This window comes from Lagenorhynchus albirostris, chromosome 4, assembly GCF_949774975.1.
Source record: "Lagenorhynchus albirostris chromosome 4, mLagAlb1.1, whole genome shotgun sequence".
Lineage (NCBI taxonomy): Eukaryota > Metazoa > Chordata > Mammalia > Artiodactyla > Delphinidae > Lagenorhynchus > Lagenorhynchus albirostris.
The window spans coordinates 76704103-76719892 of NC_083098.1; the positions used below are offsets into that span (position 1 = coordinate 76704103).

At 40.5% G+C, this 15790-nt stretch overlaps 1 protein-coding gene across 6 annotated transcripts in view; it reads right to left on the reverse strand.

Annotated features, from left to right (window-relative positions):
• Positions 1–1180: 1180 nt before the first annotated feature.
• Positions 1181–15790, reverse strand: part of DCUN1D4 (defective in cullin neddylation 1 domain containing 4) — a 68664-nt gene continuing 54054 nt past the window's right edge. For 5 of the 6 annotated variants that reach the window (XM_060148203.1, XM_060148205.1, XM_060148207.1 and 2 more), the window contains 3 exons: positions 6867–6971; positions 4592–4694; positions 1181–4483 (listed from right to left, as the gene is read on the reverse strand). In XM_060148203.1, the coding sequence (XP_060004186.1) occupies positions 4428–4483; positions 4592–4694; positions 6867–6971 (264 nt within the window). In that variant the 3' untranslated portion in view covers positions 1181–4427. The remainder of the gene's footprint in view (positions 4484–4591; positions 4695–6866; positions 6972–15790) is intronic. The other variant, XM_060148204.1, reaches the window with a different exon arrangement.

Consider the following 15790-nt stretch of genomic DNA (forward strand, 5'->3'; position numbering starts at 1 on the left):
GGGATACATGTGTATGTATAGCTGATTCACCTTGTTATACAGCAGAAACTAACACAACATTATAAAGCAACTATACTCCAATAAAGATGTTAAAGAAAATAAAATGGCCCCCAAGGAAAAAATAAATAAAAGTGTGTACCTGGATCCTGTTTTTTAGGAATCTTGTTCTCTACCTCCTCTCTTGCTTTCAAGCTTCTAAAAATCTTAACATCTGTATCAGTCCTTCCTGGATTCTCGGATCTCTACACGAGGTTTCTTAGGTCCTGACAATTCCTGGCCATGTGACTTGCTTCCTTCCTCATCCATTTTCTGGGCATCCACTCTGAGCTGGAGGCCCCGCCACAGGGAAGTAAGATTCTAGTGTAGGACAATTTTAGAAAGTGGTGACCAATGCTGACACACACTTACAAACTAAGTGGGTGGTAGCCTTGGAGATAGTAAAAATGGTCATTTCTACCTGGCTCCTGGCACATGGTAAGCACTAGGTTATTAGCTCGATGTTTAGAAATACTCCACAGTAGTAAATTTTTAATTTTATTAAAAGAATTTTAGTTTTTTTTCCTCTTTGGCTGAGGACTGTTTGTACTGTCTTATTAAAATACTGTATCTGGAACTATTCTAAGTTAAAGGAAACTGAAGATGCATGACGACTAAATGCATTGCTTATCCCTGGATTAAAAATAAAATAATTCTCAAGGCCATTCTTGGTACCAAGGGGGAGGTTTTCAACTGGACTGTATATTAGGTAATAGTATTGTATCAGTGTTATATTTCTTGAGTGTGAGCAGTGTATTGCGGTTATAAGAATGCCCTTGTTTCAAAATATGGAGTGTCATAATGTAACTTACTTTAGGATAGTTCAGAAAAAATTCCATCTCTGTATCTATAGGGAGAAGTACACACATACACATACACACACACACACACACACACACACACACACTCTCAGAGTGGCACAGAGAATGTGGCAAAATGTGAACAACGGAAAACGTAGGTGATAGGTATATGAGTGTTCATTATGTTATTCTTGCGTTTTTTCCGTAGCTTTGAAATTTTTCCATATAAAAAGTTGGGGAAAAGCAAAAAAGATTAAAAAACGAAATACTTTGAAACTACCGTAAGTGATTTTTAAAGAAAAAGTCAGAGAAGAGAAGAAAGAATTGACAAATCAGTTCTGAAACCAAACACAAATACTTTTTATTTATGGGGTATCGTTTTACATCAATTCCATTAAAACCTAAAACCAGTTTGCTGTACTCAAGTTAGATGGTATAACAGTATTTCAGTTAAGCTGGGAGTCACAGGACTTGCACACGTTTATGAAGGTAATGCAAATACTGACGACACGAAGCATTCACAGTTACAGGTTAGCTGCTGTTCACTAACAGTAACCCCCAAGAGAAATGACTTCATGAAAAAAAGCAACCCACGTTTTGGTCTCATTTACAGACACCCAACCTTTCAGTTGGTCAATGAATTCTATACATTTATTATACAATGTATGAAAGAATAAAAGATAAGGCGTACAGAGGTATTTTAGCAGTTGTAAGAATAAAAACCAAGGGCACAAACTAACTTAAAGCTTTCTGTATAAACTTCAAAAGCACTGTTAAGATGGAGACTGAGAGGCAACAGAAGTTCATTGTTAATCCAGAATCTAGAGGTCTGTCTAGTCAGATTTATAAAAACTTAATTCAGAGGTCATGCTTCCAATAAGCTGCATGTAATGTTATAGAAGGTGTTTATGGCAAATCAAAGAAGGAAATTTCCAACCTACCGCAGCAGTAAACATCTAAAAGTTGCATTCTATTATGACAGAGTATTGCAACGTGGAGTTCAAAACATGATGGAAAGAGAAAGGGGGGAAATGTAGGTGAGAAAGAAAAACCAGAAAAAGGCACCCTCATTCACTTGGCATTCACCCATAAACAAGTGCTTATATAACTGAGGGACATTTTTAAGAAAAAGCGTCTTATTACCCTGGCCCCTCTTCTTCCCCTTAAAAATAACTGCACAGAATCAAGAAAACCAAGGGCAAGCACTCTGCAGTCACAAAGATTTATTTTTCAAGGAAGTTCAAAGATTACTTGGACTTCTCTAAATACACAAGATTATCCCTTTGGAATACTTATTTCCATATTAGGTACATCATGAAATAGTTTTTACTTGGCTTTTCCAAAACCCCTATCATCAAAATGTCCATTGTGGTTAAAATGTAACATCTTCCCTGTAACAATCCTTTTATTTTAGGATTAACTGTGCTTTAGTGTTTAAAAAAGTCTCCAGTTTCTAACAATACCTTTTAAACCAATTTCATCTATGATTTTATATTTGCTTTAAACAAAACTAGAGTTGATCAAATTTAAGAACTGCTGCCTTTAAGGTGTAATTTTTTAACTTTATTGGATCCTTCTGAAAATGACTCAAGTTTTCAACAGATTGGAACCTGCCTATGGCCAATCGCCACTGGAGTAGCAGGTGCCCGTCAGAACGGAAGCCCTTTCAACGCGTTGGTCTCAGGAGCAGTGCTTGCTCAACATCTTCTATGCTTTGCAGATAGGAATTTGTGCAAACTGGTGCAAACTGGTGTGAATGTGTAAGGTAGAAGGGAGTCTACAACTTCTCAACAAGGAATGGTTAAGTATGCTTAATCACTACAGAGTTTTTCCAACTTCTGGTTTATTTCACAGCAAACCAAACCTTTCTATTTGGTAGAAAAAGGAAGTAATTTCATTCTACCATATCATGATTTTGTATATGCACACACACTGTATATACATACAAAATTCCTGTCTTTGGTGGTTCAGTTAGGGAAAAAAATAATATATGAAAATCTGAACACTGTTGGCAAAGAAACTGTGAAATCATGGTCAAGAGTAGCACTGTCCGTGTGCTTTACTCATTTAATGCCATTTAGAGGTTCACATTTGACCCAAAAGGTTTGGGGGCCAGATTTTGAAATAATCGGAACCTCTTCCAACCGCTGCACGTTCAATCATGGATTTTGCTCACAACTAGGCATTCACTTGTTTAAATGCACCATTAGCTTTCACTTGGTTTAAGTCGTTAGACTTTTGTGTTTTCACAAAACTTTAGGGACTAAATTAGTCATTCAATAGCACCAGATAGTTGAGGGAGAAACCTGTTATTTATACATTTCCTTGAGAAGGGTAAGACAAGGGGGGAAAAAAAAAGAAGACATAAAGTACAAACCTAAAACTACCGTCCTGTTTACTCTTGTTTCCTCATCCACATAAATAATGGCTATCACCTCTCTGTACACATTACTCAGGTAATGATGAGTGGCCCCTCCAGGAAAGGTCCTACCGTGTAATAGAGATTTTAGCCCAATGCTGGTGGTGTCGTGTCCACTGCCTGCAATGGACATTCTGCCAGTAAAAGCCTAGCGTGAAAGAAACAAAAATGGAAAACAAAACACCTCTCACTTATAGTATAGTTCTTTCCCCCTCAAAACTAGAGAACTAAACACCACGAAAGCTTAACTAAAAATTCAAGCCACAAGTAAAGGTGCTCTGCAGTTATAAACTGCCAGCAAACCACTAGGTTATCGTGGAGGCGGAAAAATAAATTTTACTTAGAACGGCATAGAAAGCATCAGCAGACCAAACACTGACTAGAAGAATGCACAAGAAAAGAAAAAAAAACACGCTAAAGTTGTTTACAAAAGTTTAAAACCAATGAAAAATAAAAAGATGCAATTTTAATTTGTTCATCTGTACCTATAGGCAAACCACGCTAGCTTTCACATTAGAAAATCAAAACCTATACCCTGCATGGTGGAAATGATTTGTGGCTATGTATCTGTATGTTCAATTATTCTAACTTCCATCATTTAAAAATGCTAATATTTAATTAAGTAAACCAAATTATATTTGGCATATGCCTCTGAAAAGTTATGACTCCCACCTCCTTCCAAAGTTGGCCTCTTAAACAGTAAGGTTAATTCTGGCAACATTTGCATATGGTAACAGTTGTTCTGTCTTGTTTTCTGAAATGCTACATTTGAGACCAAATAAATGTATAATTGGTTCATCTGAAAAAAGGGACTAGAAATATGCCACAAAAATTATTTTACAATACATTTTTGCAGAAATAATCTCTAGGTGAAGCTTCTTCTTTTTATACACATATACAAAATTTAAACAGCAATATACACATAATCACAGTGAGGACGTTGGCAAATTCACCAATCTGTAGTGTAAATACAAACTGCAAAGCAGCCTTCCAAGAGAACAATGCTACACAGCAAGCAGAGCTGGCCCATTCAATAGCAAACACCAACACGTCCCTGCCAAAGGGAGACAGTGCAAGAAAAGCAGCATGCGCTTGGATACAAACAGCAATTTATGGCTAATGGTTGACATAACTGTGGTAACAGTGACTCTCTCGCTGCTATGCATAAAGTCCTAGGACATCTGTTTGTCTTTATACCATTCCACAAACTCGTCCAACAAAACTGGCCCTGAAGAGAGAGAGAGAACAACACGGCTATGAGGCTTCTCACAATGAGGCAGATGAGCAACTGTGCAGGGGCGGGGGGAGGGCGGGGGAACACCTGCCCCGTACTTACATGCTCCATCTTCATCGTAGTTGCTGAGGTCAAGGTTAATTGTTCTGCTAAACTCTAGCACATTGCACCACTGGTCTTTGTTAATAACTTTATATTTTGATTGCTGGTGGAGGGAAAAGTAGTATGAATTACTGACACACACAATTAACAAATGAGATGGTTTCAACTGCTGTAACAATCAACTTAATAAAGTTCACGAAGGTTAACTCTTTCCATCTGAGGTACGCTAAGCACCAATCTAACCACTGGACCACCAGGGAAGTCAGCCCTAATCTAGGAGAAGGGTGAGAGAGAGCAAGAGGGGAGCTTCAGATGACAATTTTCATTACAAAAATATTATGGGGGCTCAACACAAAACAACAAATACATCAAAAAACACAATTTTACATCCCCCAGAAGTGAAATTTCTAAACTGGCAGAAACCCTTTTACGTAAAAGAGCGATAATTCCTATCCCACAGAGATGTGGCAAGGATTTAAAGAGATAACTTCTCTAATTCACGTAAAGTACTTTATTTAGTGCTTGGCACACAGTAAGTGCTAAATAAAGAGTTGCTCCCATTAATAGCCCCTGACATGAACGGCATGCTCACTGTCAACTGTTAGCTTACAGCGCACGCAGTGGTGGGCTGACTCAGCGAGACCTCGCTAAGTGCTGCAAGCGGTCTCAGGACCAGGCGGTCTAGCCACTGAAGGGTTACTCCTCTAATAATTCAGAACTTGACTCTGATCATAAAAGAACTCAGAATAGCGATGAACTAGTTTTTCTCTTCCTCCCAGACAAGAAATATGCCACGTGCATATTTTAAAATACAGTATTCCTGTATAAAGATTTAAAAATAAAACCCAGTCCAACAATGTTTAAAAATCCTCGCCACTAAAATCAGGAACACTGGAAAACAAAACAAGTACTTAAAAGCAAAGAGAGCTGCACCAACGGTTTGGAGGATGCAAACACAAGAAAAGCTCAAATGAAAGGATTATTGTGCCCTTTTCAAAGAAAAATGCAAACTAATATAAGAGAGAACAAAGCACAGACCACAAGTTTAACTTTCTAAGCAACTAAAAGCAAAACCCAGTCACCGAAACAGTTGATGGTGCCCCTGGAACTGTGCGAAGTCAAATTTGCTGGCGGCAAGGTCTTCAGCTACAGAACCCTTCACACCCGGGCTCAAATTCTGCCCAACTCTCTGAGAACAGGAACCTGTTTCTACTCATTTTCCAAACAAAGCTAACACTTCTTAAGGCTGTCAGAGAAACTGGAACAGATCACCGGTAAATATGGGTTGTCACAAGTACAAGTAAACAAGTACTTCTTATATTAAAAACTAGTTTTTATACCTTTCTTTGGGAGTCCCAGTTAGTAATGCGAAAAGCAATTTTTAGTAATAGTTCTCAAAGAATCCTTTCAGTTGGAAGTTTTTCTGGACCATTACACCAAGTAAGTTGTAAGGAAGATCATTTCAAGAGTGAAGCTGGAGTCAGGGGAAGGCCCAGGATCTTCTCAAAGATGCAACACCCTCATCCTTTCAAGCAGAAAGCATTTTTTAAAGGGGCCTGGGACTGGAGGGCAAGAAGGATGCTCCATATGACATGACAACCCATGTAACTCAAACTTACATCTCAGATTCTTTCAGGTCCTGCAGAGTTATTACACTGCAACAAAGCCAGTTCTTAATAACCAACAGCTCAAAATTTCTATCACTAATACTTAAAGCAAACGAACGACAATGAGAGAGGAAAGTGTTGGATTACTTCTTACACAAATGTGAAGAAAATTTAAACTGCAGGAGATGCTGTCTGAAGGAGTTTGCCACTTAGATTGATCTAGGTCCCCAAGTTACTTGGAGATAAGCGTAGATAAGAATACATTACAAACTTAATTTAGTGAGAAGGCAGGTGGCTGTTCTCTAACCTTTGCTTCAGAAAAGTAGAACTTCACCTAAAGCCACAAAAGAAAGTAAATCTTGTTTTACTCTTTTTATGAAGAGCAGGAAATCTAAACAAAAACTAGCTTTTAAAATGGGGACAAGAGAGGAAAGGACAGAGCCGCGCTGTCTCTGATGTGTTTGTACTGGGGAGCGATGCGGCACATGCAATGCACACACGGGCACACTCAGAACGCAGGGAAGTGCTCACTGACAGCAATTACATCACCACAGTTCCTACAGGCAGAAAAGTACAACAAACAGAAAATTACATAAAAGAGTTAAATAAAGTATACTTGGTTGTTCTAAGCAAGCAAACATACATTCCATAAAATAACAATTTAGTACCTCTAAGAATTGGTGAAAAACTGGAAAAAGGGGCCAGATTTTTCCTAATAACAGTCCCAACATGCACTTGGCAGTGTTTATGTCTAGGCTGCGCTGGTCCTTTTCCTGTTTAACAAACAAAAACAAGGATGAGCCAGGTGCCCCCAAATAATAAATCCCAATAATCCAAATTTCTGTTTTACGTCAACAAAAAAATTAGTAAACAGCTCATTTATCATACACTATAAAAACCGTGAATTCAGACTAAGGTGGGGGAGGGGAGGTAGTCAGGACACAGTGGGAAGAGTAAACGGTTTTGTACTATATAATTTTACTGTGAGAAAGAGTCATGTCAACTGATTGATCACCCTAATGCAAAATACATTAGTTACATGGTAACAATCTCTATATGATTATTTCATGCGATAAATAAAAATCTGTAACTTGCTGTTTGACATTTATGATTATTATCAACATCATAATTACTGATCCCAAAGCCCGTAACTTGACTAAATGGAGTTTAAAGGTTTCTAATTCCATGCTTAGGAATCAGGTTTCCTTGATAAAAATCATTTTTCCACCAATTTTTATTTCTTTGGTAAATGTTTTTCTTGTAACCTAAAAATGTTGTTAAATTGAGCTCATAATGAATGCTGGGGCTCTGGAGGGTCTTCCCAAATCAGAGGATGCATTCACTCCCCCACTCTGGGAGAAAGCAGTCTGTCTACCTGTTACAGTCCTTACCTTGGAGTCGCTGGATGTGAAATCTCCTAGCAGAACACCCCTGACTAACAGTCAAGTGAAAGACAACATTGCATAAGGAATCCAGAAAACACATTTACATAAACCTGAATATGGGCAGATTAAGCTCATTTTACTTATACTCGCAATTAAGAATCCTAATTTCTCACTGAGCTTTCTTACAAAGTTCCATTCGGGAACTACAGGTGGGCAGTTTCTATGCAAAAGGACAGAGGACGTGGGACCCTAGGTGGTAACTTTATATATCCAGAGCTAGCCTCCTCGTGGTATCTCAACTTCAAAGAAAGTTTGCAAAAGTACTTTTCTACAAAGGGAAAAGGAAAAGTGCCTGGCTATCCCACATGGGGTGGAATCTAGATGTTCACCAAATTACGGGGTGATGCCGTGACCACCACTGTCAGCCACATATGCAGCTACACACACCTCCTCAAAAAATTGTTACCGCAAGGATTCTAACAGTGAAGTGCTCTTTAGTATACAGAGAATTTCTGGCCGTGACACTGAATTTTAAAGTGACGGACTTAAACAATACAGCAAATGTAAGGGCCTAGCTCAACAGCCAACAAAGTAGATGAAGATTCGGGAAGATGTGTGATGGGTCTGTCTTTTGGTCCTGGTGGTACAGCACAACGACCGTTCACCCACCGAGACCAGGTCAGATGGCTCCGAGTCAGCCTTCCCTGTTCTGGCCACACAACTGAAGTCTGAGGATGGCGGGGGACCCCCACTCCACAGTGCAGTGCCAATAGGGGCCTCTTCTCTACAGCCTGCTCTGCGGTCCCCGGCCACGCATATCATCCTGCTCAGGGCTGCAGTACTCACTCCGTGGAGAGGACGACGGCAGGCAGGAAAGGTGCCCTCGAGGGGGCCCACCTTCTGCCACCAAGCCTCACAGGTCTGTGGCACTGCACGGGCTCTTGCTTCTGCAGTGCACTGTGCAAGGAAACGGAAAGCTTCCTCTCACCGTGTCACGTGGGTGTGGCAGCAACAGCACACCCCACTATGGAGCATCCACAAGGAAAACGAGGGGACTGTTGAAAACACACGCGGCACCTCAGGACTGGGCCCCCAGGTCACCTGCTGAACAACAGCTCCGGCAGCACTGGGCTGAGGGCACGGGCGCTTTGGAAATGCTCTCCCTTGGAGGAGTTCGTAATCCTTCACTCAACCTAAAGTCGCTAGTCTCGCCCTGATAACATACTGTGCCTTCTTCCAACATCATCCATGTCCCCGTCACAATGGACATACACTAAGGTGACAAAAAAAAAAGATACAAAGGACCTGGACAGACTCTTTGAAACAGTGCAATCATCTGACAAACTGATGATCATGAAGGATTTCAATGCATGTGTTTGGCAGCGATGCCAAAACATGGATGAAAGGCATCAGACTCACAGGACTGGAAAGCTGAACAGCACTCACTTACTCCTGCTCTGCAAGGGTGCCAGCCAGCAGCTCGCAATCACTAACACCATCTTCTGCCTAGCAAATAAGAGAGAGATATTATGGATGCACTCTCGATCTCAACAGTGGCATCTCGCTGATAACCAACATTGCCTGTGGGTGGACGTGAGGCTACGTGCAAATGACCATGACTGGGGGCATTCCGAATTCCTGGGGACAGCACAGCTGAGAGACCCCAGAGCAAACAGCTACTGAACAGCGAAATGGAGACATGTCCAGGGGGTTCTCTGACAATGATCCTAATGGCATTCTCAAAGGGCTTCCCAATTAAAAGTGAAATGAATCTCCCAGAATTCTATGAAGCAGCCATCAACATTACAAGTATTTAAAAAAAAAAAAATCACCTTAACAAATTCAAGGAATACAGCAAAGACATCTAGAAACCCCTCGCAGGAAATTCAAGTAGTACACTGTCAACACCAACGCTGTGGACTCTGCTCGTGGAGCACCATGGAGCGAGTGGCAGATTTCTGCATCTCCAGGTCAGAATTTAAGCAGAAAGTACCTTGAGACAGGCTGTCCAGAGTCAATAAGCATCCCCAGAAGGCCCACTGAGGTTAAAGGAGAAGAAGTGAAACTTTTCTCCCTGCCTGCCTCTTAACTCAACTTTCATTTTCTAAGATAACAAAATAAAAAGCAATTTTATTTTTCAAATAATAATAGGAACTGAACAGGTTCTATGCACACACCAAAGATGTACTAACCCCATACAATACACAACTAGATTCTGCCTTGTGGTCTTCCTTAAACACAGATTTTAAAATTCAGTTACAGATGAGATCAGTCCTCTTATCTGCAGCTGCAAGACCAAAGGATCCTTCTCTGAATATTCTATGAAGTTATGTTTCGTATATGGAATGCACTACTCAAGCTAAAGACTAACACCTAATGTAGAGTAGAGAATAATGAAGTTTTACCAAGTTCTGATTTGACGTTCAAAAATGAAAACAAATATTGCCTTTGTTTATGTTAGACTGTGTCTCCAACACAGGTCTTCCTGCAAGATGTGAAAACTAAGCATTTTTTTTCTTAAATGGTACCAATGACACAAACTGAATCAAAGTAATTAAACAGTTAATTGTCAATATGCAAATATAAATATATTACAAAAATTAATCTTCAAACATCTAGGTATCCAGATATGCTGTATCATCGACCCTTGTGTCAAATGATCTACTTCCAATTTTCACAGTTTTAATAGCTTAAAGACTTGCACTTGAAAAGGGGAATGTTGAATTACTAAAATTATAAAGAAAAAATCTTCAACATTAAAAAAGAAATCCTTAAGATTTTCGAGAGAGACTAGATGAACTTGAGAAACAGTATATAAATGCCCATGATCACAAACATTTTAAATGGCGACAACCAAGTCATAAATCAGTACATGAAATCAAAAGGTCTTCACTGAAGACCTGTAATATAGGTCACGGAACTCTCATTTGAGACCACAGGATTACAAAATAGAAAGAGAAAATCCAGTCTTCCTTACCACAGTTCAACAAACATAAGGCAAAAATAGCGCTAAAGAACTCAAATCTTAAAGTGGTTGTTTACAAAGCTGAAAATACAGCAAATCAGTTTTTTGAATGAGAGTTTTTTTTTTTAATACACATTAAAAACAAGCAAAAAGGTCATAAAACCCATGAGTGCCCTCCCACTGGGAAAAGTGAAACTAAACCATGATGCTCTCAGAACTTACCCCAGCATAGTTTTCAAATAACAATGTTTGCAAGGCAATTACTTGATTAAGCTCAACTACTGACAATTCCTTTAAAACAAAAGAAGAAGAAAGATCTGCCAACAGGCATAGCCTCTCCACAGTGTTTTGTATGGCATAGATTCTATTACTGTATGCACTACTCTTGGAAGGTAAATTATTATTTGAAACCTAAGTAATGTCAGCGAAGAATAATTCAACAACTATTTCTAATTCTGTGGTTAACTTTTACTGAGAACTTAAACTGAGCCAGAAACTGTTTTAAGTGCCTCATACTTCAAACTCATTTAATACAACAACCGTATTAGGATAGGCATTGTTATAATCCCCAATTTATAAATAAGGAAACTGAGGCAGAGGAATGAAATGACAATCGATAAGAGCTGGGGCTTGAACCAGGAGTCTGATTCCAAGCCTGAGCATTTCATCGTGTACTACCAATCCACCTCCCCGAGAAGGAAGGGGGGAAGACAGCTCTCAATGTTAAGAGACACACAGTCCAATTCGCTTCACAAACAACTGCTGAGCAAATCTGGGCAATAACCGAACAGTAATCTTAAAGGTAAAGCTGACAAGATGTCCAGGGTAATAGACCTCAGATTAGATGACCACATATTCTTCCTACTTCTGTCCTCGCCCAGGCCCACCTTCTGTTTTCCTCATAATTTACAATGAAAGTACAAGGTAGAAGCAGAGAGAAGTACGTACGTGTGTGTGTCTGGTGCGTTGGGGGGTGTGTGGAAAGGGAAATTAGACAAACACATCGGTTAAGAAGTAAGAAACTGACTCAGGTTAGAAGAGAAAATGAATCAAATGGTCAGAGCAGATGTCAGATTAGAGCTAGGCAGAGTTCTCTGATAACAGGGGGTGTTGAACACAAGACCCAGCAAAATTTTCCTTCGCAAATTCTATGAGTAACATCCACAACCATTCCATTAAATGGAAGCAACGTAGACGTTGGCTTTCACCTGTGACCTCTTACACCTTCTTGAAACACCTCCTCAGAAACTAAACAAAAGCACTGGTACCTGGAAAAGTGGGTGCATCAAGGGACAGGCTGTGAGGACTGACTTGTAACAAGAGATTAACTGTCACAGGATCACCTCTCAGGAAGGGGGATTCCCACTGGTACCTTCGGCCTCCACAAAACCCTCCGTTACAACTTCTTCAAGCTTTACTGCAAGGAATGAAAAACAAGGACTTGCCCCTAGAGGAATCTCCCATTCTTCTCTTGCTCACTGCCCTTCCTCTCCTTCACCCTGAAGGCCTCCCTTCTCTCCATCCAGCAATTCTCCACCTCAGTCACGTGGGAGGGCTCCACTCAGCTCCCATCTCCCCAACCCCACCTCCGAGCCCACTGAGGCCTTGCCTCAGTCCTCCCCATCATTCTCGCCTTCCTACACCAAGGCTGTCGGATGCAGCACTGCTGGAAGATCTCCAATAACGGCATCACCGTCAATTCATGGTGTCCACTCTCAGCCAGATGCCAAGATGCTGCTGCTATCAGCACTTCACTCAGCCCAACATTCATCCTTCTCAGAACCCCAAGAGGCAACCCTCTGTGGCTTTCAGCACAGTACCCTGTCTCTGCCCCAGAGAATGCAGAAAAAACAAATTTAACTCATATTTAATAACTAGTCCCAGATCAACCAAAAAATTCACTATATTTAGTCTTTTTATCTCATTCTATTTGTCCAATCTTATTCTCACTAGGTCCTTTTAAAGGAGTCAAGGCAAAAACGGCTGTTTTACTTAAGGAATCCATACAACCATATTTGTTTATACAATAAATAAAATCTACATTAGGGGGAAAATGCTAAGCATAAAAGGGTTCAGACAAAATTCCACTTGCAGAAGGAACTGGCCATTTCAGCTCTTGAGTCTCTACCCCACCATCTTCCTGGAACAGGACACCACAGGACGGTGGACAGTTTGAGTCAGGAAGGTGGTGTGGCTCCACGGAGAGGACACGGTCTGCACTCAGGGGCAGAGCCCAGGCCCTCGTGTTGTCCCCTCCTCTCTGGCCCCCAGCCTTGTCGTCTGCATTGTGACAAGACTGGACTAAGTGTCCTCTTGTGGTTTCTTTCAACTCTCAAGTTTCAAGATTCTCTGCCATCCCTAAGACTACACATAAGTTCAAGTCAAAGTAAAATCAGGAGAAAAATAATATAACTTTACAACCAAGTACTATTTTTAATTGCCTACAAGGTTCTAAGGTGAGGGGAAAACAATCACACTCTTAGGATTATAATTTTGGTGGAGAGATGTTAAAAGGGGCATTTTATCACTTTCTGGTACTACAGTTTCTTTCCTGGTAATGTTAAAGGGTAATTCAGAATATTTAACATATGTCATTGTTATTTCCAATAGAGAATACTTAGGATATTAAGACTATAACAGGGATTCTCTGGTGGCGCAGCAGTTGGGAGTCCGCCTGCCAGTGCAGGGGACGCGGGTTCGTGCCCCGGTCCGGGAGGATCCCGCGTGCCGCGGAGCAGCTGGGCCCGTGAGCCATGGCCGCTGAGCCTGCGCATCCGGAGTCTGTGCTCCGCAGCGGGAGGGGCTGCAGCAGTGAGAGGCCCGCGTACCGCAAAACAAACAAACAACAAAAAAACTATAACAAAGTTCAGTTCTTACTAAAAGTTTAATTTTAAAAGGTCTGCTGTGTAATTATGCGTTATTACCTCTACGAGTCATTTTTCTAGTAGGAAAAGAAAAGGATTGGAGGGAAGAAGGGGGTGGGGGATTGAATTCTGCTTCCAACCAAGACAGAGTTAGAGAAACCAGATTCTCACCCCCCGTGCACGTCAAACAACCAGAAAACTGAACAAAATACATGAGACAATGGCTCTCACGCACTGGTCAGTGTGAAGAACAGGAGTGTTGACCCCTGAGAAAAAGGATAAGTCCCCAGTGACAGCAGCATACTGTGCGGGGGTGGCTTCCAGGCCCCAGCACAGGAGGGGGACCCAGCCCCAGCCCAGTGGAACCCCAACCGACTGAGCTGGAAAGGACAGAGTTGGTGGAGTTCAAGGAGGCATATAATTGGTGGGGCAAAATACCAGCATGGGAGGAGCTGCACAGAGAGACCTGGAGACCCGCAGAGTGTCTCCCCAGCCGCTGGATGAGGACTTGTCTGTGCACATGTGAGAGGAAACCACCTGAGTCTGGGAAAGAATCACTGCAGAAGAGTACGCAGAAGTTGCCAGAGCTCACATGGGGCTGGGAATAGTTTCTATTTCCACCAGCCACAGTGGAAGAAATCTCCTAATACATAGTGCCTGGGAGAGGATCCTCAGAAGGGTATTACTGTCTTACTAGTGGGGCTAAGTCATCCCTAGACTGAGGCTGCTCTGGTCCAGTCCTTTCAAAGGATCGATCTGATTCCAAGCAACTTAACTATATACCAGAAAAAAATTTAAATCCAACATTATTTAAAGGAATACAACAAACCCCAGGCAACCAACAACATAAAACTCACAATACCCAGCATCCAACAAAAAAAGAAAAAACAACTACTAGGAATGCAAAGAAGCGGTAACATATCGCCCACAACCAAGATAAAAATTTTAACCAAGAGAAAGAGATATAGAAATGACAGATATGATGGAATCAGAAGACAATGCTGTTAAAACACCTGTTATAAACACATTCTAGATGTTCAAGAAGGTAGAAGAAAATATTACCATGATTAGAGAAATGGATATAAAAAGACACAAATGGAATTTCTAGAGATGAAAAATATAGTATCTGAAATGAAAAATATACTGGGGCTACTAGGATTAGCAGAAGAAAAGATTAGTATTAGAAGATATAGTAATAAATATTATCCAAAGGGAAAACAAAAACAAAAAAATTGAACACAGTATCAGTAGCCTGGGGGACAATATCAAGCATCTAACATAGGTACAACTGTAGTCCCAGAAGGAAGAGAGGGGGAGAACAGAAGAAATATTTGAAGAAATAACAGCGGAGAAATTTCCTGATTTAATACAAACTATAAGTCCAAAGACCTAAAAAACTCAACAAACCTTAACCAGAATAAACATAAGTAATTATGCCAAGGCACACCACAGTCAACTTGCTGAAAAGCAGTGAAAAGAGAATAAAAGCAGTCAGAAAACAAAACAAGACAGTATGCTCAAAGGAATAATGAATGACACCAGACTTATCATCAGAAACTCCACAAGACAGAAGACAATGGAGAACTATCACTAAAGTACTACAAAAATAAATGGTCCATCTAGAATCTTTTATCCAGAGAAGTAGCTTCCAAATTGAAGGCAAAATAAAAGCTTAGAGATTCATCACCAGAAAATCTGTACTATGAGAAATGCTGTAGGAATTTTTTTAGGCAGAAGGTAAATGATACCAGATAGAAATCTGGATCCACACAAAAGGAAGAAAGAGCACACAAGTGGTGTATATGTGGGTAAATATAAAAGATATTTTTGCCTATTTAAAGCAAAAATGATATTAATATATACTATGATCTGAATGTGTCTGCCCCCCCACTAATTCGTATGTTGAAACCCTGATCGCCAAGATGATGGTAATAGGAGGTGGGGTCCTCAGCTGCAGAGAGCTCCCTCCTCCCTTCCACCATGTGAGCTTACGGCAGAAAGACACCTATCCTGCTGGCACTGTGATCGTGGACTTTCCAGCCTCCTGAATTATGAGAAATAAATTTCCATTATTTATAAGCTACTGAGTCTCTCGTATTTTGTTACAGCAGCCTGAACAGACTAAAACAATAGATTGTGAGATGTATAATACATGTATAAGTAAAATGTATGACAGCAGCAAAAAGTACGGAAGGGCAAGATGAAAGTGCACTATTGTAAAGGCTCCTGCATTATACATGAAGTGGTATAATATTATCAGAAGATGGACTGTGAAAATTTAAAGATGTATACTGTAAAGCCTAGAGCAATCACAAAAAAAAAATGAAACAGAGACACAGCTAATAAGACAATAGTGGAAAAGAATGATTAAAATGGAA